Genomic DNA, 21,843 nt, shown 5'->3' on the forward strand with positions numbered 1-21,843 from the left:
CAGTCTCTGAAGTCTTGTCTCTGTCTGAGTTCGATAAAGTCTCATTTTTCTTTTCCTGTGTTCTTGTATGTTAGCTTCTTAAGCTATATCTGAGTTTTCTAATGCTCTTCCACTTAGGACTTTCTTCTCCTCAAACTTTAACATGTGTCAAGGTAAAGGAAGCAAGAGTTTAAAAACTTTTTGAGTGTCTTGCTTGTTTTTGGTCTTGAATCGTACTTGAAATGTTGGTTGAATGTTTACTATTGTGTGAAAATGAACTGAGAGTTGTTTTGGTTTGGATTTTAGGTTTGCATGCGTGAGCAGGTGAGAAATCTATCATTCTCGCCCAAGCGAGCAACCCTCGCCTAAGCGAGAATAGCAGAAAATCCACTCTTGCTTCTGCTCGAGTTGTCATTCAGGCGATGAGCTTCAATTTTAAGTGAACAGCAATCTCGCTTAAGCGAGAACTCGCATAAACCTTGCAATACCACCGTTCGAACTCTCGCTCAGGCGAGAAGGGTTTGCTTGAGCAGAAGAATCCCTTTCACCTATGCGAGGACTTCTGGCTTAAGCAAGATTCGTGCAGGAAGTGTTTAATTGCTTGATTCCTTCCATGATTGGTTGTTTCACTTCTCAAGAGCACGTTGTATAATGTTGTGCATGTATGACGAGGTGTTTTGGGACTATATTTGATGGGGTTAACATAAGATGATTATTATTATGAGATAACATGTGGACTTGGTGTGGGAATTTCATGGAGAAATCCCTTTAATGATAAATTAGTGTGTGGAATGACTTAAGTAACCAGTAGAGGTCACCACAAATATAAGCAACCAGTAGAGGTCACCAACCAGTGAATCTCATTCCATTACATGTATCCGAATAATTGGGTTAGAGGGTATTTTATTGGTTGCTATCACATGTTGTTTGTGCTCAATAACTTGCTCATAATCTGCTTATTTACCTATTCAAATTATGTCACTAGCTTACCCTTTCTCTCTGTTCCTGTTTCTTGTTTGGTTGTTCTTTTTGTGATGATCACCAATATTGGTGGTAGCATGTAAGAAAGTACATGTTGAGGTATAACATGTGGACGAAGATGTTGTAGTCTATAGTAGATTGCTTTAGTTGGTCTTTACTCTTGTCTTTCTTTTTGAAAAACTTTGTATTGTTATGGTTACAATTTGATCTTTGGCGTATTGATGCCCTTAGTTCTTTTTTAGTATTACAGTAAACTCATGGGTGACTGTAATAGTTAATTTGAACATCCATCTTGTTGCTCTATATTATTAAATTATGTGATGTTTTATTTATTAAAATATTTTATTAATTGGGATGTCACATTTAGGGTATGTTTGAAATTTAAAATGGATAAAAGGGAGCAAATTTTAGTATATTCGAGGGGGGAAAGAAAATAAAGTTGGGGTAGTCTGCATTAAGAAAAAGATGTGTGATTGAGTAGATCGCTTGGCGGGGGACCCATACCGCCAGGCGCGTAGCGCCTCGTAGCCTACTGTTTTATAGCTATCGCCTTAGCTATCGCCTGGCGAAAAGCTCCCTGCCGCTAGGCACCATGAGTGAAGGTTGCCCTCACTAACATTGTTATCGCCTGGCGGTTCTCATACTGTCGTCAGGCGCCACACCAGTACTTGCGCAGTACTAGTTATAGTTTGGATTCAAGCACCATCTATTAGCATCCTCATTCACATAGCCACTCGCAGACCCAACTACCATATCTTTGTCCCATAAAAGTGCCTAAACACATGGCTACCATCATAATTAAAATCTCGAGAATTTGCTCAATCAAAATCATGTCATTAAGATTCTTAGTCTCACATATCCTTAAATTAATGTTGTACTTTCACCACTAACATATAACCCAACACCACATTTATTTCATAGCACTATTATTACCACTCAGGTCATAATATAATCTAATTTATATCAGACTTGGCATATTCCATAGCTTACAATTTAAAGCTTATCTAACTAATCTATAAGATATATTGTATTTATGACCTTTACTTCTCACATCATCAGTACTTTACAATGATTTACCTATAGATCATCTAACTAATCCCATATAGTTACCATTCCTCATTACTCACAGTTCTTAAATTACCAATTTATCACAATTAACATTAGTAACGTCTACCCCAAGTGTTCCCACTTAGACCAATCCCTATAACAACCCCCAAGTTCCAAAACTTATACTTCACAAGATCTTGATCAATTTCCCAACCACCACTATCTGCCAAAGTGCACAAAAACCACTCTGTTCTGGTATAACGCCTGGCGATAACCATAGTATCGTCAGGCGACGCACACAGATTATGGGAAGTCTCCAGAGTTTCCAGCACCTTGCAGTTCGAAGCTCGTCTTCCTCCTCCTTTGGCCATTTCGTCAATATTGTGCATTTAATGAGACTTAGACGATAACATCCCATACAATAATTCACTTCTCAAATCAATTCCCTATGAAATTGATTTCCTAACAAAAGTCCCTAATTCCCAAACCCTAAACCATGTTCATGCATTCTTCACCCAATTTGAACATTCAATTACCTATAATTCAAAGAATTCTGACTTCAAATCACTTCCAAACAATTAGTATTGTCTTTTCTCCCGATTAGAAACAACCTAGAACCTTAAAATCATCAAAATCAAGTCGAATTGACTTTCGTCGCCTGGCGATTATTCATCACCGCCAGGCAGTGCATAAAGAAAAACCTATAAATGTGTTTCAGCATTGCGTCACCTAGCGGTCGGGACTCTGCCGCCAGGCGGTTCTTCTCCAGGAACCCATAATTAGCTTGGCAAGGATGAGTCACCTAATGGACATTCATCTCCCGTCAGGCAGTTTCTGGAAAAAGTCCAGAAACCCAGAAAATTAACGCAAACAACAATGTATCCCTTTGGTTCTCTTCCAATTCAGTTTTCCTCTCCTCACTTGATCCTCATAGAAACTCTCAATTTTCGCACTCCTCTCCCTATGCAGCAATGTCAAATGCAGTGTTAATTACCATTCAAGCACACTTATGAAACGGTTTCCAGCCCCCTTGGCTACTAGGGTTTCATCTGCCCTTTCATATTCATGCCAAAACTAAGTTTAGCAAAAATAAAGTTTAATTTGGGTTCTCTAAGGTTTGAACCCACAACTATGTCAATGCCAAAGCAATGCTCAACCAATTCATATTTCATGATGACAACAATTAGATACTCTCAACCATTTGAGCTAGTACTTTTTCACATCACATCAATCAATATTTAATGTCATAAAGATTCCACTACCCGCATTTATTAATTAATTAATTAATTAAATTTCACGGGTCTTACAAGTTGTAAGGGGAATGACATATCATCTCCCAATAGAGGGCTTAAGGACCGATGGTTCATCTTAGAACCTAGTTTTCGACCTCACGGTGGATGTCAATGTTTTGCACTCAAGTCTGATGATAGAATCATTGTCAATCACTATGCATCTAATGTATTGTATGCTTTTGATCGTGTGCTCCATCATGGTTTTGTCATTAAAAATGTGTTTCAGATGGTAGAAGGAGGAATGTGTATTTAAACCGCCTTAGACTTCGACTTCTAAACAATGTAGGACAATTGAGTGTAGTATGAACATATTTTTTTTTTTTACATTATATATTTAATACTATTATATTTTATTTATTATAATTTTTGTTTTGATATAAAATATATTTAATTAATATTTTGAATAATTGGGTGCTCTCGCGGTACAAATATACTTGTTTTCTAATAGGAATAAGATGAAAAAAATTATACTCTTTAAATATAAAGATTAGAATATGAATAAATTTATATTTTGAGATGAAAAATAAAATATTTAAACTCGTAACGCACCATCTCTATGTTGTCATTCATATTTTTATCAACGAAAGATAAATAAATACAGATATAGATAAAGTTTTATAAATATTTAAATTACAAAAAATATTATAACAATTGTCTAATTTTGATGTTTTAAGTCTAAAAACTTTTAAATTATTAAGTAATGGAATTTTTTTGATGAATGTAAATGTTAACAAAACGTGGAATTATATGAAGTGTTAATTAATGTCATATACAAGTCCTACTTGTATATGAATAATGGATTTTAAATGTTGAGTACAAATTAAATTTAAGTATTTTTTATGTGATGTAATCTGAAAAAAACTTGTTAAAAACTTCATGTTTATTTTTAATATATATATATATATATATATATATATATATATATATATATATATATATATATATATATATATATATATCCTTTAATCACAATCTCATGTAAAAAAATATTCACTGTTTTATTTTAGTAACATTAAAAAAAAATTGAAAACTGAAAAGCCTAATGTTATAAAATAGCTAGTAAATATATCTAAAAGGTTGAAAACTTAAACCATATCAAAAGAAACTTAAACTACTGAACCAAGGATAAAATCACAACTCAATATATTGTGCTTAGGCTTAAACAACGAAAATGGTCACTTCTAAAATTATAATTTTAGAAGAAATTTGACCTATATATGTGATATCATTTTAGGGTTGTGCATTCTACGACACCTTTGTCATATAGTACAGTTTGGGTTCAGGAAGAAAATCCATATTTGTTCAATCTTATTATAAGTTTTGGGCTATTGCTTCCTACACCCCCAACGTTACTAATTACACGCTATTAATATTAGAAAAAGACTAAAACATTCATCACCACCACTACACCACACCGCACCATCACTTTATCACTTTTACCACTGTCAGCACCGCTACTGCAGAGGAAGAATGCTGCATAGAAAAAGAAGAGAGAAAATGAAAAAAGAAACTCATTCGGAAAACTCTTTTTTATAATATATTACATGTATTCCAATTTTTTTTTTCAAAACATACTTCGTGTGTGATAGGTATTATTGAAAACTCATTTCAGAGCATTTTATGAGTTCTACAGTTTTTTTTTTCCAAAATTCACATTGTAGAAAAATTTATTTCTGAACACATTTCGGAAATTCTGTTCCGAAATCACATTCTGAAATTTTATACCAAAAATTATGTTCCAGAAATGTGGCTCTCGAAAGCTTGTTAAGAAAAATTTTCAAAATATGTAATAAAAGGTAAAATGGCCATTTTGAAAGTTAGAAGAAGTAAGTGAAAAAATTGTGGGGTACAGGAGATAAAAACCTGAGTTTCCGCCAGTTATCAGACTTTTTCTCCCTGCACCTCGAGCAATCTCTTTAGCATCCCCAAATTTTACAAAACTATCTAAAATATTATTTTAACTTTCAGCATCTATGCACCTAAAAATAACATTACCGAATGTCCAAATCCGATTAAAAAAACTACAAGATTGAGTGATATTCAAATTTTTTCCTTTGATATATATCTATATATATATATATATATGACTAAATCTAACAAAATTTAATTAAAATTACTAAATTTATGTATTTTAAAAAATAAAAAACAAAAGTGATTCAAAATTGACTAATTTAAAAATTCACTCAAAGTTAAAACAATATCACATTATAAATTTTAAGATGTTACATAAATTATAGCGGTAACATATGCATAAATATTAAAAAAAAAATGTTATAATTACCGTGCAAGTGGTCGAGGGGTAGTTTTTATCATCATTAGTGCATAGTTATTTTTCTTATAGTTTGGTAGAAATAAAATATATTATACTCTAACAGAATTTTTTTTTTCCTAATTTTATACAATTATTTGTCAATAGAGTGTTAATATACGACTTAACTAAAATATTTTTTAAAGAAAGTTCAATAAAAAAATAATATCTTAACTTAATTGTAGAATGATAATCAACGTAAGTCCAATAAAATATGTTATTGAAGAATACAAAATGTCTTATAACAAGTAGTATTGTATAATTCAGTTAATTAATTGGAGAGTGAGAATATGTGAATAGGTAATAAAACAAATAAGATAACTTTTTCAGAAAAGTGAAGTGAAATAAAAAGATTGCCCTGCATATTAATATTATAAATTTATATTAACACATGATTAACAATTTATATTATTATACATATTTGGCTAAGTGTTAAATTTAATACACTTGTTCTTATTTTTATTATTATAATAAGTTTTAGAAAACTTTTTAAAGACTATATTAATTTTTACCTTTGATAGTTTATATTCAAAATTTTCAAACCATGTGTTTACTTTAAAAATTATTATATATAATTGTTCATTACCACTGGTGGCTTTAGTATAAATTAATAATCCATCATTTTCTAGTAGTTTTTTTTTTATTAATTCTCATAATATGTATGAGACAATGGTAACATGTTGTCTCTTTGCAAGTTTGAACAACTATGAAGATTGAAAATGAGAGATAGAACATCATAGAAATGTAGTTCATATTGGTAATTTTCTTTTCAACCCCGATTTTTACTTCAATTAGATTATTTGTTACTTTAGTAACGATCAATATAATAATATAGCATAACCATATATAACACGATATAAATTTCTTGATAATATTATGAGTGTTTAAATCTTTAATTTGATTTTGTGACGGAAAAAACTAAATATTGACAAAGATTTGAGAAATTAATTTACAATTATCTCAAACGTTCAACTATAAGTAGTTTCTTGTTTGTCACATAAAAGTAATGAAATTAAATGTGGTAATGAAAATACATGAATCAACAATAAAATATAATCACTATTTTAATTAAAAATCTCATGATTGAGATCATAATGGTTTTAAACATACAAAATAATATTTTTATATCATTATATAAATCATTATACGCGTTTTTAACAGCTTTATTATGTCTTCCAAGTTAATTTTTTTTTTTTTTTAAATACAGGAATGCCAACAGAAGCACTCTCATAATTTAGTTTTTGGTTTTCTTCTCATTTCCAAAAAATCAACTATGAATTGAAGCATTGCTAAAAATAAATTAAAATGTAAATTTTAACGTTCATTAATTTAATTAGAAAAAAAAAGCGCAATGTTACGATCTTCTTTTATATAAACTTAATGTTAGACTGCAATAGGTTTTGTAAAAGCTAGAAGTTAATAACAGAATGATAAAACACTTTACACTATCTAAATATAATCTTAATAGAAAAAGTGATATAACACTTTTTTCTTTTACATATATATTTACGCACGTTATTTTCATTATTAGTTATTAGCGTAAACACAGTTATTTTGCTCTACGTAATTTTTAAATATATATAATATTATAGTAATAGATAATAATATTATAATATTATTAAATTAATATATGAGATTAATGGAATAAAAAAAAAGTAACTATTAATAAATAAATAAAAAGGAAAAAAAATTATTTAACTATTTTTTAAAATAAATAAATAAAATTATTTAAAAACAAATAAAAATGATCTATAATCAAATTATAAAAGTTATTTATATTTGTTTTTATAATTATAAAAAAAACACACATTCGATGTATTTTCATAATTTTTTAAATAAAACAATTGAAATATTTTTAGTTAAATCTACATGTATTTTCTCACAATTTATGTCCACACACTATTACTCTTGACATTATACCATTTGTGTTCTCTGCTTTCTCACATTTCATTTGTTTTCTGTCCAAAAGAATGGCTTCAAAATCATTTGTCTTAAATTTAATTCACTTAACACTTTAAAAGTATTGTTAGTTAAATTTAAGCTCATGAGATATTATGGAATTATTTAATCAGTGAGACACATTATCTTTTAAGTAATGGAAGTTAATAAAATAACATCTATTTATTTTATATTGAATTCTTCTGAGATTATATATATATATATATATATATATATATATATATATATATATAATAAAGTAACATCAGTACAATAAAAATTGTGTTAGGCAACAACACAAAATTGTAAGTTAAACAATAAAAAACATGGGTTAAGTTTATACAATAATTTTTTAGGTGTAGTCTATGTGAGTATAGTCGTAGGTGTCACGATTTTCAGTACAACAATAATTTTAAAATCGTTGCTTAAAATCTTCATAAAAGGTAATAATTTTAATAAACATGTTTTTCAAAACTTCACATTTTCAACACTGTGAGTTCTTGGCGTTTTCAATCTAAAATCAAAGGGAGGAAATAAATTCAAATTTTTGCGTTTTTTGAACTAAGTTTTACATTTTTAGTCAAACGAGAGGGATAGAATATATATATATATATATATATATATATATATATATATATATATATATATATGTGTGTGTGTGTGTGTATATAATCTTAAAGCTTTAATTTTAGTGTATTTTATACCACGTTTTTCTGGATTAGTCCACACATTTTACAAGCAACATTTATATAAATGTTGTTTAAAATAGTTTTAAGTCACGTCTAAATAAACGTTGCCTTTACTATGTTTAGACCACATCTTTATGTTCGTGGTCTCGTTTAATGTTGTCTTTTTTTTTTTTTGTAGTGCATGATTCTTCATTTTAATCATTGAAATCATCAATTAGAGGTTTGTGGTTAGAATATTTGTTGTTTTGATGTACTTAATGAAAATATTGTATTTAAAAATGCTAATGCAGTAGAAACTAAATGATGAATTATTAATATTTAAAATAACAGGTTATTAATTTTATGAAATGTGTTTGGATTAAGGTAAATTACATATTATAACATTCTATGACGAGTTAAGATTATGTGAAAATATGATGAATTATATATATGTAAAGTTATGTCCGTAATGGAGTTATGATGAAAGTGGATTGACTTTCATAGAAGGAAGTTTTTCACTCTTACGTATTGTGGTGAATTTAATAAGGATTTTATGTTGGATTATCAAACTCTACTAAGTATACCCACTCAAATATAGAGATACTCAGGTGCTCTGCGTCGATGGAGGTTCCTATGGCAAAAAATGTTTTTGAAACAAAACTTTTATAGCGTGTAATAATGAATTAACCTTGTCATATGGAATGGACTTTGGTCCTACTGTGGGGCTAGGTAGCCCTAGTATCACAAAACAAAACTTATTGGGATCCATATGACAAGTGCAAAATCACTAAAAATGTGTTCTTTTGTGAGGAATGATTTGAGGGAAAGAGAGAGATGATTGATTTTGGTGGATTTAATAATGAAGCTTATATTGTTTTTTTAAAACGGAATTTTAGGTGATGGTGAAGTTAATTTGAAAGTAAATTTTATGAAAGTTTGTGAACAATTTTACTCACGTGACTAATAAAAATAAAATTGAGTGTATAACAAAGTAAGATTGCCAAATTGTCTTTGATCTTAAAAGTAATATAAAATTATATATATATATATATATATATATATATATATATATATAAGTTGTAATTAATTTTGAATTTTTTTAATGATGAAAAAATATTATTAAAATAAAATAAATATTATAATACAACTGATTTGAAAAATTAGTTATTTTTTTTCTTTATTAATGCAAAAAATACATTTGTAATAATAATATTTATTATTTGAATAAAATAAATATTATGATATAATTGATTTCAAAAATTAATTATTTGAAGTTTTTTTCTTTATTAAAGCAAAAAAAAAAATTAAACATTTGTGATCATGAATTTGGAATCAGATACAACGAAAATGGGATCGGGTAAATGCATCAAAGTTTTTTTCTTTTTGGAATGGGATACAACAAAAATGGAACCAAGTAAATGTACCAAAGCTTTGGAAGTTGGAATCAGATTCAACTAAAATTTATCAAGTTCCATTCACTTCTTTAAAAACACGTATGATTTCAGCAAACTAATTCAACTTTCGTGTTGCTATCTTCGTGGTTCTTTGTCACTGACCAACAATGGTGGAAAAGGAGGGAAGTGTTATGGAACATCAAAATCAAAGGGAAGAAGTGTTAGGGCACATAAAAAAAATTAAGAATAACCATATGGTCTCACCACGTACATAAAACTCAGTCACAAGAGTGCAATGTTGCATTTTGTAACATAACAACGAGGGGTATATTGGTAAATGGCAAAGGTCACTCTCAAATTTCTTCAAAATAGCATGATGCAAAGTGTTGAGGTATCTCGCAGATTAGTGTTTTTCATTTATTTGCATTCATCGAAAATAAACATGAAATTCTATACGATCATCGTTCTCCAACACCTTCCAAAAATAATTCATCTAAAAAAGAACGCGCCTTAAGTCCTATTCAACTTACATAAATCCTTCGGAGCCAAAAATAACAGTTCTTGTAAATCTATGTGTTAAGAATGTTAATGTTTGATTTGTAAAATCCATATTTAAATGATTGTGTATTTATTATTTTTTGAAATATACAAACTTAGTGTGGTTTGCTATTGTGTTTCTTTTTACAATAATCGTATAATTTAACGGGAGCACAAAATAATGTAGAAGAAGGTTTTTATTTGTGAGTGAGTTTGTAGTAGTTTAGGTCTTTTTGAAATATACCTATATGTATAATTTGTTTTGAAATGCATTTTTTTCCTCTTTCTTTTGATTCAGAATTATGGCTTGAAAAAACTGTTTATGTAAATATATGGAGGAAACTGTAATACATATTGTATGTTTAAATATATATTTTTTAATGTCAATTATGAAATGCTTCAAATTAGTAGATTAATTCTACTAATCCGTGTGGGGGTGTTACAGTGAGAAAATTCATGGATATGTTACAATTTCTTTACATGATTTCACAATTGTAAGAAATGATTTTGGCCGTTTGAAACAAATGATTCCACAATTATAAATACTAAAATTTTAAGTTGCGTTTTAAATATAAATTAAAATTTAACTATTTGATTATTTATCTTTAAAAGTCCATATCTTTAAAAAGAAACTCTATAATTTTCCTTAACATTTTTTTTTTAATTTTTTAAAGTCATTTTTCATCTTTTTTCTAATTAGATTTTAGTTGTTAGAAGGTAATTAAATATATCTCACCTATATATATATATATATATATATATATATATATATATATATATATATATATATATATAAAATTTTTTTTCATGTTTTTAATAAGTGGATAAAGTTGTTTTTTCGCTAAGTTCATTATCTAATCAATATTTTGGTATAAGTTTTCTATTTTTTTTTTATATTTGCAGTGCTTTGTCTTATGCAGGAGTTTTTGTTTATTAGAAAGTAAAAAAAACAGAAAACAGAGTTTAACACAAATTTTAGTTTGGATTTGATAATTGCTTGAAACTTTTAAATTACACGGTGATCAACAGAAGAGATTTGAAATTTAAGGTATATATTAATTTTGGTATACGATTTTGGTGTCATGAGCCAGAGGTTGATTAATAGTAAAATTAGTTTTGGAACTCTATTGTGAAATGTATTGATTTTTACTTGTTTTGCATATATTAAGAAATGTTGTGATTACAATTTTCCTAGCCAAAATAATTTATATATAATATACATAGATATACAAAATATTAATACGGGAATAAATGTTCTTTAGTAGAAAAATTATATTTGATACAAATATAATTTTTCATTAATTTATTACCCAATATATATAATTAATGATCACATAATTAGAATTAAATAAATATTTTTATTAGAAAAAACAGGCGTTATCCCGTTGACGTGTATTTATGCGTTTCTGGTTTTGAATAAAAATTATTCTATAGATTATTTTGTATACACAATCTATATTTTGAATAAAATTATTCTAGAAGAAGGATATAGAGTATAATTTGTAGGATTGCGAAAGCATAAGTGTAACTGTCTACTGTTACTTTTTATAGATGATTATATTTTTTAAAATTAAAACATAAACATGTTAAAATACAAATATTAAACATGTATATGAGATCGCATTATGTTTTATTATAGATATAGATTAATCATAAATTTGCATGAAAGAGAAAGCCGTAACTGTATTGTAAAGTGATTGAAGTTTGTATAATTATTAATTAAAGTGTGTGAAGTTACTTTAGAAGATAGGTAGTATAATTATAACTAAAATTAAAAAAAATGTGTAGAGAAAATATAAATTATATATAATTGCAGATACGTATATATATAAAAAGAAACTCATCTTACACAACTTATTATATTTTATTTGTAAAGTAGTTTAAAATCACAACAGAAAATTAAATAATTTAATTTTAGCTAGAAATTTTAATAATTATTATAGTAATCTTGATATGATTTATTTTAACTGATTTGATAAATATTGTTTATCAACTCAAATATTAACTATCTGTCAAGTTTTTAGCTTAATAGTTATCTAAAATACATTATAATTTTTGCATGATATTTAAAACCCGACACTTTAAAAAACCAGAGGTAAATGAATACCATGCAATATCTTCTTATAATAAAATTAAATATATTTTTACTGAAAAAGATAGAAATAATTTATTTTTGAAATTTTAGATTAATTTAGTCATTTAATTTTAAAAATGTATTTAACTATTTTTTTTTAATTTATTCAACATTCTAAATACATTTCATAATAATATTTAAATTATTCATATAGTTTAACTTTTCTTTTTTAATATTAATTAAATAATATATTTAAAATATCAAATAAATTTAACAAAATTAGAATTAAAATATTTAAATTTATTCTATTTTTAAAAATAAAAAGCTAAATTATCTATAATTTCAAAAAATATTAAATATCATTTTTAATAAAAAATTAAAAAATAAAATCATATTTAACCTCGTATAATATAACGAATAAATCGTTTAAAATACATGCATAAAACATATTAAAAGTTAAATATAAAGTAAATATAAATAACACACGTGTTATCTATAGAGTTAATAGTAATAATCTTAACAATTACAAATATTTCTTTAAAAAACATTTACTAGTATTAGCATAATATTTATAAGAAAGCTATTTTTTGTTTTCTATTATTTTAATTTTCTTGTCTAGAAAAGTGACTATTAATTAAAAGATGGAATTAATTCATTTTATTTATGCATCCATATCCCAGTATATCATAGAATTGTTCGACAACCACATTTGTAGGATCAAAAGACGAGACACGTGTCGCATATCTAATGCACCGCTTTGAGGCGAGTGAAGAGTATGGGTAGTATAGGAAGTGGAACACTGGAACAAGTTGAGGTGTTGGAAAAACCAAAGGGAGAGATATAATGAAAAGAGGCAGGGGCATTTTACGTAATTAACTAATAAGATGAGGTTATTTGTCTCAGCAAATGACAGCAACGCGCAAGAGATAGAGATAGAGAGCCAAAAACCGAAAACGCCATCATCCAAACAGCCCCTTCTCTCTCTTTTAAAAGACACCCTGTGGTTTTTCTCTGCCCTCTTAACTTTTTGCCCTCTCTTTCTCTCTCTCTCTCTCCTCTTATCGATTTCACAGACAATCTCCTCCTCACAGTTTCGTCTTCTCGATCTCACTGTGAGTCATCGACTCCCAATTTCTAACCCTAATTTCTCATATCCAATGCGATTTCTGCTTAGATCCCTAATTGCTTCTCGAATTACGGTTAATGTTCTCGCCGTCCGTGTTTTCCCCTTTTTGTTGTCAAATATTCGAAGCTCTCGTTTCATTGCATATTGGATTTCGTATGTTGATTTTGTGGGTTTTATTATTGTGTGTCTGCAGGATTCTCTCTGTTTTGGTTAACGATTTAGTTGATCTGTGGTGTCTGGGCTGGGCCGTACTTCAATGCATAGATTATTTTTTTTTTGGAGTGATTTGGTGTTTTTATTAATTAATTAAATGTTGTTAGAGTCGAAAGACTGTGGGGGGGTTTTTGTTTGGATTTATGTCTAGATTCCTCGATGCTATTATCATTCTTGTTGTTGTAGTCATCATCTTAATGTTGAAATTTACATGCAAATGCACCATCTCTACCTGTATGTTGTTGGCTACAATATTCGTTCAGTGAATGATTAACAATCTAAAACATTGTGAGCTTGTTGTATTGACAGGTGTATAATAGTTTTCAGTATCACAGCTGTGGTGTGGTTTTTTTTTTCTCATATATTTTGTGTCTGGATAGTTTTTTATGAGTATGCTGGATAAGATTTTCATAATTTCTTTTTCTGGTTTAAGTTTTCGATGCCATGGTTTTTTATTTTTATTTGACATCAGTGTTTGTTGTTTATGCCTGTTTTCCTCCAGGGCAATCATGAGTGACAAAGGAGAAAGAACATGTCCCCTCTGTGCTGAAGAAATGGATTTGACGGATCAACAGTTGAAGCCTTGCAAATGTGGTTATGAGGTTTGATTCTATGTATTTTTTGGATTAATTTTTTTATTAAGTCAGTGACTTGTTCTTTGGTTTGTAAAAGGGTTTTCCTTGTTTTCTAAAGAATATATAATGTTTACCAGAGTTTATGATTTTTCTCTCCCTCTAGCTGATCTTATTAGTTGTCTTATTTTATTCAACCAATAAAATGTGTTAAGTAGCATGTGTCTTTTGATTTAGTGTAACTATTATGTTGTTTTTTGGTGTTATTTCTCGTAATAGTCGGCACTTTTGATATTATTTCACCCCTAATAAAACCTCATTACTTCATCTTTTGGAAATTGACTTGTACATGATGTGATGTAGATGCTGTCTGTGATCTGTTTCTGGGTGATATGTCTTAATCACAGAGCATCATTATGATTAATGTCAGTCTCATTTCTCCTTGATTGCAGATCTGTGTCTGGTGCTGGCATCACATTATGGACATGGCTGAGAAGGATGACACCGAGGGGCGATGCCCAGCATGTCGTTCTCCTTATGATAAGGAAAAGATTGTTGGGATGGCTGCAAACTGTGAGAGGTTATTCTGTGAGCCCTATTTTATTTGTGTAGGATTGTTTTTTGTGTTATTGTTTCTGAAGCTCTCTTTTGTCACCTCCTTTTTCAATAAGCGTTAATTTATTTATATAACTATTTGTCAGAATGAGAAATGGTTGCAACAAAATCTTTAGTACTTGTTGAGTTTTATCAGAACTCAGGAAATGGTGATAGCACTACCAACGATTTTTTCATTCTAAATAATTTTCAACATATTGTAGATAATGTATTGATGTATTAACAAGAGTATGTTTCTTGTACTTGTCAAAATAGTCTGTTGAATTCAATTAGATATATATTAGAAACTCTGAAGCTTTCATTGCTTGATATGAAGCAAAAGAACTGAATTTGTTGTTCCTCAGATCTTATTGTTCTACAGGTTTTATGCATACTGAGGAAACATTAGGCTTTTTCTTGTGCATTTATGGTGATGTTATTTTTCCTGTAGATTGGTGAATGAAGTTACTATGGAGAAAAAGATGAAGACTCAGAAGGCGAAGTCTAAATCATCTGATGGGCGCAAGCAGCTCAGCAGTGTGCGAGTGATTCAGAGGAACCTTGTTTACATAGTTGGGTTGCCTCTCAATCTTGCAGACGAAGATGTAAAAATTTCACCTTCTTTTCTCTTGAGCACCAGAATGTTTCCATCTTCTCGTTTGTTCTCTTTTTTATTGGATTTTTCTGGATCTTCTTCTTATTTTAATCATTCATTGTGTAGCTTCTTCAGCGAAGAGAGTATTTTGGTCAGTATGGGAAGGTCTTAAAAGTATCAATGTCTCGAACAGCAGCTGGTGTCATCCAACAGTTTCCAAATGATACATGCAGTGTGTAAGTGTATTCTCTTCAAGTTTGTGGTTTCAGATAATATTGTGGAATTCTGTTAATTATTAGCTGGCCAGAGCAAATGGAATCTGAGCTGTTTAATCTTGTCGTCATTGATATGAATTGAATAGCTTTGGGTTATTGCACATTTCTTTTCACACAAGAAGGGAGGAATAACTAGAGATAAGAAAAGTCCATGTACTGTAATCTTTTTCGTTCATGGAAGGAAAACACGAAAAAGCTGCTTCACGTGGTTAAAAAGAACTGAGAATGGGGCATCTTCTCTCTTTCTTCATTTATTTCTTGCTGCTATATTAGCAAAATGATTATCTTCATCCTTATACCATACACTGTATTAATATGAGTAACATATTTCCTAATAAAAGATTTCTGTTTCAGATATATAACTTATTCAAAGGAAGATGAAGCAATTCGTTGTATTCAAAATGTACATGGGTTTGTGTTGGAGGGTAGACCTTTAAGGTACAAAATATTTGCTTTCACTGAAACTTGTCTTAAATAGGATGCTTAGGAATATGTTTTTGAATTTAAAATTTCAGGGCTTGTTTTGGAACCACAAAATATTGTCATGCATGGCTCCGAAGTGTGGTATGAGAATTACTAGTCTACACAACTTTCAAATTATGCTTAATTGTGCTTATAATTGATGAGAGATCTCCATAACCAGCCTTGCAGCAATCCGGATTGTCTATATTTGCATGAGATTGGCTCTCAAGAAGATAGCTTTACTAAAGATGAAATAATTTCAGCTTACACCAGGTTTGTGATCTTTGTATTCAAGCTATTTAATTGGTTAAAAGGAAGAATAGTGTTTAAATTATGTAATATATTGTGGTGGACAAAAGATGCGTTCTGAAGCATGTTTACTGACTGTACTTTCCAATACTTGTAATTGATTGCACTGAATATAGTGTTTTTCAAATAATTATATCTTGATTCACCTTGATATTTTGAAGAAGTCGAGTTCAGCAGATCACTGGTGCAACTAACAATATGCAACGGCGATCAGGGAATGTATTACCTCCTCCACTGGATGACAATATGAATACTACTCCTGCAAAGCCTATTGTGAAAAATCCTTCAAGTGTAAGACATTTTTCAATCTTCCCTGAAACCCATTTTGTTTGCATATTAGCCTTTGCCATATTGATGTTTAGAGCTCTTGTGAATTTTTATCTTTAATGGCTGAACTGGGTTACATGTACACACACACACACACACTCAATGATGCATTAAAACTGACATTTCATTTTATTTTCGAGGCAGAACTCTGTTAGCACTGTTAGAGGTTCACCTCCGAATGGAATCTATGAGAGACATGTTCCCCTCCCTGCTAGTGCTGCGTGGTATGTACAGTGTATAATTTTTTATTTGGCTTTGAAGGTTGAACTTATCTAAAGGTAATTATGGTTCCAAGCTATGTTTATATTTGACAGGGGTACCCAGGCCACAAGTTGTCAGCCCCCAGCTGGAGGTCTATCTTATCCAAATGGGCCATCCAAGCCCAAACCTGATACAGGCAGCAGCTCGCTAGCATTTTCTGCAGCTGTTACAGGCTCAATTCAGGCTTCTGATGTTACAAAGAGACCACCATCGAGTGATGGGAGTCATAGTATGACAACTAGAGTGAAAAGTGAATTGTTGAAACCTGTTAAGCAATATAACAATAGTGTGGACAGTTTGGTTAGTTCAGGAGAAAAATCTTCATCCTCTGATGCTTCTCCTGTTCCTGTGAATTTGAACAGCCAGTTGTCTTCGCTACCATTGTCCCGAGATGGTGATGGCAATTGTACTACAGCAAACACAATAAATTCTACTAACCTTACTGGACAGTCTTGTAACTCTGGTCCCGAGGAAGCAATGCCTACTACCGTTGAAACAATTCCGAAGTTGTCCATTGACTTGTCCTCAATTAACATTGATGGAAATGCGGAACATTCCAGTATAACCAAACCTAATAGCCCGCCTACCGATTATGTCTTGATTAAATCTCCCCAAATTCAAGGATCACAATATAAAGACAGATTTAGGGATGTAATAACTACAAATGTGGCTGGTAAAGCTATGCCGGATAATGAGGTTTGTAATTCTAGGGAACAGGGTGATTGGAAATTGGATTCTCAATCTATAGTAGCATCAAATGCTGTGGAATTCGATGATGATGTAACATCTTTTGACAATCAAAGACTCAAGGATCCAGAAGTTGTTTGTCGTTCTTATTTGCCAAAGTCAACTGGTTTCCTTCATGTATCAAACCTTTCCAGCCCTTGTCTTCTGCAGCATGGTGAAAGTTGTAATGCCATGAATGCAGGTTCTGTATCTGTTGATGAATCTATATTACATGCATCTAATATATTATGCAACGACCACTCAGATAAATTGGTCAGCAGCAGCTCCTATGGTCTGCTTAATGACGAAAGAAATGGTCATAGCATTCAAAGATTAGTTAGTGAAGCAGTAAATTCTGGTCATGATGTTACTATGGATAAGGGTGAAAGTAGTATAATTTCAAATATTTTGTCCATGGACTTTGATGCCTGGGATGACTCACTAACATCACCGCATAATTTAGCTAAATTGTTGGGTGACAATACTGAGAACCAGTCTGGTCCTTTAAACAAATCTAGTTCTTGGAAAGTTCACAGTAACAATCAATCAAGGTTTTCTTTTGCGAGGCAGGAGGAATCCAAAATCCAAATGTTTGATGCGAATGCTTCTTATGGTGTAAACCATCAACGTCCAAATAATAAAGTTTTCCAGAATTTTTCAGAGAGAGACTTGTATATGGATAAGTTGGGCATTGCGAATGGATTTCGAACAAGTAACTTTGAGGAAGCTGAAAATATTGCTAGTGGTCATTTCATTTCATCTAATAAGCTTTCGGGTGAGTAATACTATCCTCCTTTAGCAGCCTACTATAACTTTTGTATATATTCTTTAATATAATTGCATTTCTTATTATTGTTTCCTCTGCTACTGTAACGTACATGTATTTGAAAGATTTCTTCATGATATTGTAATCTTAGACGCATTTTGCTTATTTTCCTTTGTATATTATAATTTTCTCTGCCTTGAAAATTTATAGCTTCCTTGACTTTCTGAATTACTGTTGCCTGTGTATATTTGTTGTCTGCGACCTGATTATTTTTGCTGTTTGTGGTATTGGATTACACAACTGTGCTTTGAAGATATTCTATTTGTGTACGTGGAAAGGGGAAATGTTGTATCTTTGTGTTGACTTTTCAAGAGGGTTGGAAGACTTTAAGAAATGACATTTTTCTTGGCTTATGATGTAATTGTCTTCAACCCGCTAGCTTCTGAAACTAATGAGCCAATATTGAGTAATATTTTAACGTCACAGCAGTTAAATAACTAAGTAGTGAAAATCTTCAGCTGGAAGGGAACTTCAATGCCTATTTTGCTCTTTTAAAAATGCTGAATAGTGTTTTGTATGCTGAGTTTGGTATCGACGACTGGATAGCAATTTGTCAAGAATTTAGTGAGAAAAATAACTGGAGAGCCTAAATATTCAATTTTTTGATTATTGAATTGCTGGATGTGAAAGAAAATTATGTCCACTGTAACAAAATGTGGTTTACCAGCTGCTGGTTCTATTGTTTGATTGCTTCCTGTAAGGTTAGAAAGTTCAAAACTATTAGCTATGGTTAAGTATCCACTTTTATGGTACTGCATGTTTACTTTCCTCTGAATTTGTACCTGGCAATGTGTTAGATTGATTACAGGTGTCTCAGATTTTTGTTTTCATCTAACGTAATGACCTTGCTTTTATTATTGGTTACAGCCATTTCAAGAGCGCAAGTTTCAGCCCCACCAGGTTTTTCCATTCCAAGCAGGCCACCACCACCTGGTTTTTCTTCCAATGAGAGAGTGGAGCAGGCTTTTGACTCCATTTCTGGTTAGTTATGATTCTTATTATCTTTTCTAGACACCCTTTTTTTAATATGTTAGTTGAATTTATTAGTTCTTTTGATAGGGAGTTCTCTGCTTGATCATTCTTCCCTCTTGAGAAATTCATATCAGTCACCTTCAACTGGAAACCTTGGTGGTGCTGGGGATATTGAATACATGGACCCTGCTATTTTGGCAGTTGGCAAAGGGAGACTTCAAGGTGCACTGAACAGCCCGGCACTGGACATTCGATCGAATTTTATGCCTCAACTAAATTACTTTGAAAATGATGCTAGACTGCAATTGTTGATGCAAAGATCTCTCTCACCACAGCAAAATCATAGATTTTCTGAAATTGGGAATACTTTTTCTCAGCTTGGTGATTCTTTTGCAGTTGCTTCAAGGTTAGATCAATCACAAGTCAGTAGTCTGGCTCCATTCCAACAGCTGTCTATGCAGCAGTCTGCAAATGCAGTCTTGTCAAATGGGCAATGGGATGGGTGGAATGAGGCGCAGACTGGAAATGGTTTGGGTGTGGCGGAGCTTTTGAGAAATGAAAGACTTGGGTTTAATAAATTTTACTCAGGATACGATGATTCCAAATTTCGGATGCCAAATTCCGGGGATCTCTACAACAGAACATTTGGGATGTGACCTTTTGCTAGTTGTGTCATTGTTATTGTTGGAAATGGTAAAACCTAGCAGAAATGGACAAACAATTTTTTGTGTTGCTGAGGATCATGGAAGTTATTCTTGCTGGCGGGTATTGTGCTACCTAATGATGAAGCTCCCCAAAGTATAATTATGGCTACAGTTGGTAATTAGTAAACTTGCTCCGTTTTCATGATTTAATTGGCTTAAAGTGGCGTTGCTCATATTGCATGATGTTCATGAAAGTGTGTTTACCTACTTGTGCCAAAACGAGATTGTATATAAAAAAGTAATTCGTTTTTGAACTGGATTTCATGTTTTCCATGTCAAGATGCCATTGGTGTTTTCTTTTTTTTAGGTGATTGTGTACTCATTTCGCTCTCTTTTCTTTGTAGTTCTGGATTGGCTGAAGTGAGCTGTTTTGGGATTTTAAGATATCAACTGTCAGTGCTAACGTGATCAAACTGGCAGGTAGATCATAGTTGAGTGTTCCTTCATATTACTGAGCATGGAAACTTGATTCAAAATCAAGTAGATCAGTCTTATCTATTGGTTGTAACTTACCATTTAGTTTTATCTACCCTTGTTGGTAGTGGTTGGATGCGACTAGTGAAAGCAAAATTTTTTTAAAAGTGGATTTACATGCTAGAGTTTGTCTACTGCTGGGTATGAAATAGATCATTTTCTAACTGGAAAGATCCATGTGATGTGAATGAAATACTGTTGCGCTCTGTTATAGCTTATAGCCATATTTTTCCTTTTACAGTTGTTTTTCATAGTTAATATTAAATTTACCTCCTCTTTTTCCGTGAAGTTATTCTTATATTCGTTTCATTTATATTTACCGCGAGACAAGTGTCTGCTGCACCTAATGCACTGCTTTTCCCCCTAAATTTTTGTGTTCCCCGTTTCTTGGTTTCTTGGTTATTATTGGTGGTTTCTGATTTTGATACTGTTCTTCAAACTAACATAACCAGCAGGGACGGCGTGACCCATGCCTTTGTTATGATTAACTTTGGGCATGTCTCTATTACCGGTCTCTATTCTGCATTCTCCGGAGCAGCTGAAAACCTTTGTGTATAAACATAATGTTGGGGACATTATTGCTCTCTGGAAGTGATCGGTTATGTATTTATTAAAAAGGTTTCTGTCTATTTTGGGTTACACAATTCATTTGTGTGCTGTGGGATACCCAATTCATTTTTGTTGAATGAGATTGGTTATATCTCCTAATTGTCATTGGAAATTTGTCAAGTCTGTCACTTTGACATTGTTCATTTTGGCAGGATGGTTTTCCTTTGTCCCTACTGTGCCCCCCCTTCTCGTTTGCCCCTTACATTAAGAGAGGATAAAATTTGTCTTTAATAGCCTAAGTAAATTTGATTTTATTTTGGTAATATAAACCAGTTAATATAAAACATGCTTTTAATTCTTCAATGCAGTTTATATTAAATTATAAATTCTTGTCTTTTAAAAAAAATGCTTTTAATGTTGAAATTTCAATTCCAGTGTTGTCGAATAGTCTTCGCAACCCATTAATTATATTTTAATAAAATGAATTTTTACCTTTGTCATTTATGTTTTAGAAATATTCATACAAGGGTTTCATAGTGGCTATCGTTTCATCCATGTTAGCTTTTAAAATAGTTCAACTAGAATTGCAGAGTTTATTGAAGTTTAGCTAAACATGAGGCAAGTAACAAACGCAGAGGAA

The 21,843-nt window shown here is 30.8% G+C and overlaps 1 protein-coding gene across 4 annotated transcripts; it reads left to right on the forward strand.

The window, feature by feature from the left end:
- The first annotated feature begins 13,139 nt into the window (after positions 1-13,139).
- On the forward strand, positions 13,140-21,494 carry LOC114170567. 4 transcript variants are annotated; one of them, XM_028056073.1, is made up of 15 exons: positions 13,140-13,330; positions 14,060-14,159; positions 14,582-14,709; positions 15,175-15,328; positions 15,445-15,554; positions 15,948-16,031; positions 16,109-16,157; positions 16,237-16,328; positions 16,526-16,655; positions 16,836-16,915; positions 17,006-18,453; positions 19,372-19,485; positions 19,564-20,295; positions 20,525-20,600; positions 21,107-21,494. In XM_028056073.1, the coding sequence occupies exons 2-13, from the start codon at positions 14,067-14,069 to the stop codon at positions 20,130-20,132; spliced, it is 3,051 nt and encodes a 1,016-aa protein (XP_027911874.1). In that variant the 5' UTR covers positions 13,140-13,330; positions 14,060-14,066; the 3' UTR covers positions 20,133-20,295; positions 20,525-20,600; positions 21,107-21,494. The 4 variants fall into 4 exon arrangements, with proteins under 4 accessions (XP_027911874.1, XP_027911875.1, XP_027911873.1 ...); XM_028056074.1 differs by having other exon boundaries at positions 21,110-21,494; XM_028056072.1 differs by lacking the exon at positions 21,107-21,494 and having other exon boundaries at positions 20,525-20,942.
- The last annotated feature ends 349 nt before the right edge of the window (positions 21,495-21,843 follow it).

This window comes from Vigna unguiculata, chromosome 11, assembly GCF_004118075.2.
Source record: "Vigna unguiculata cultivar IT97K-499-35 chromosome 11, ASM411807v1, whole genome shotgun sequence".
Classification (NCBI taxonomy): Eukaryota; Viridiplantae; Streptophyta; class Magnoliopsida; order Fabales; family Fabaceae; genus Vigna; species Vigna unguiculata.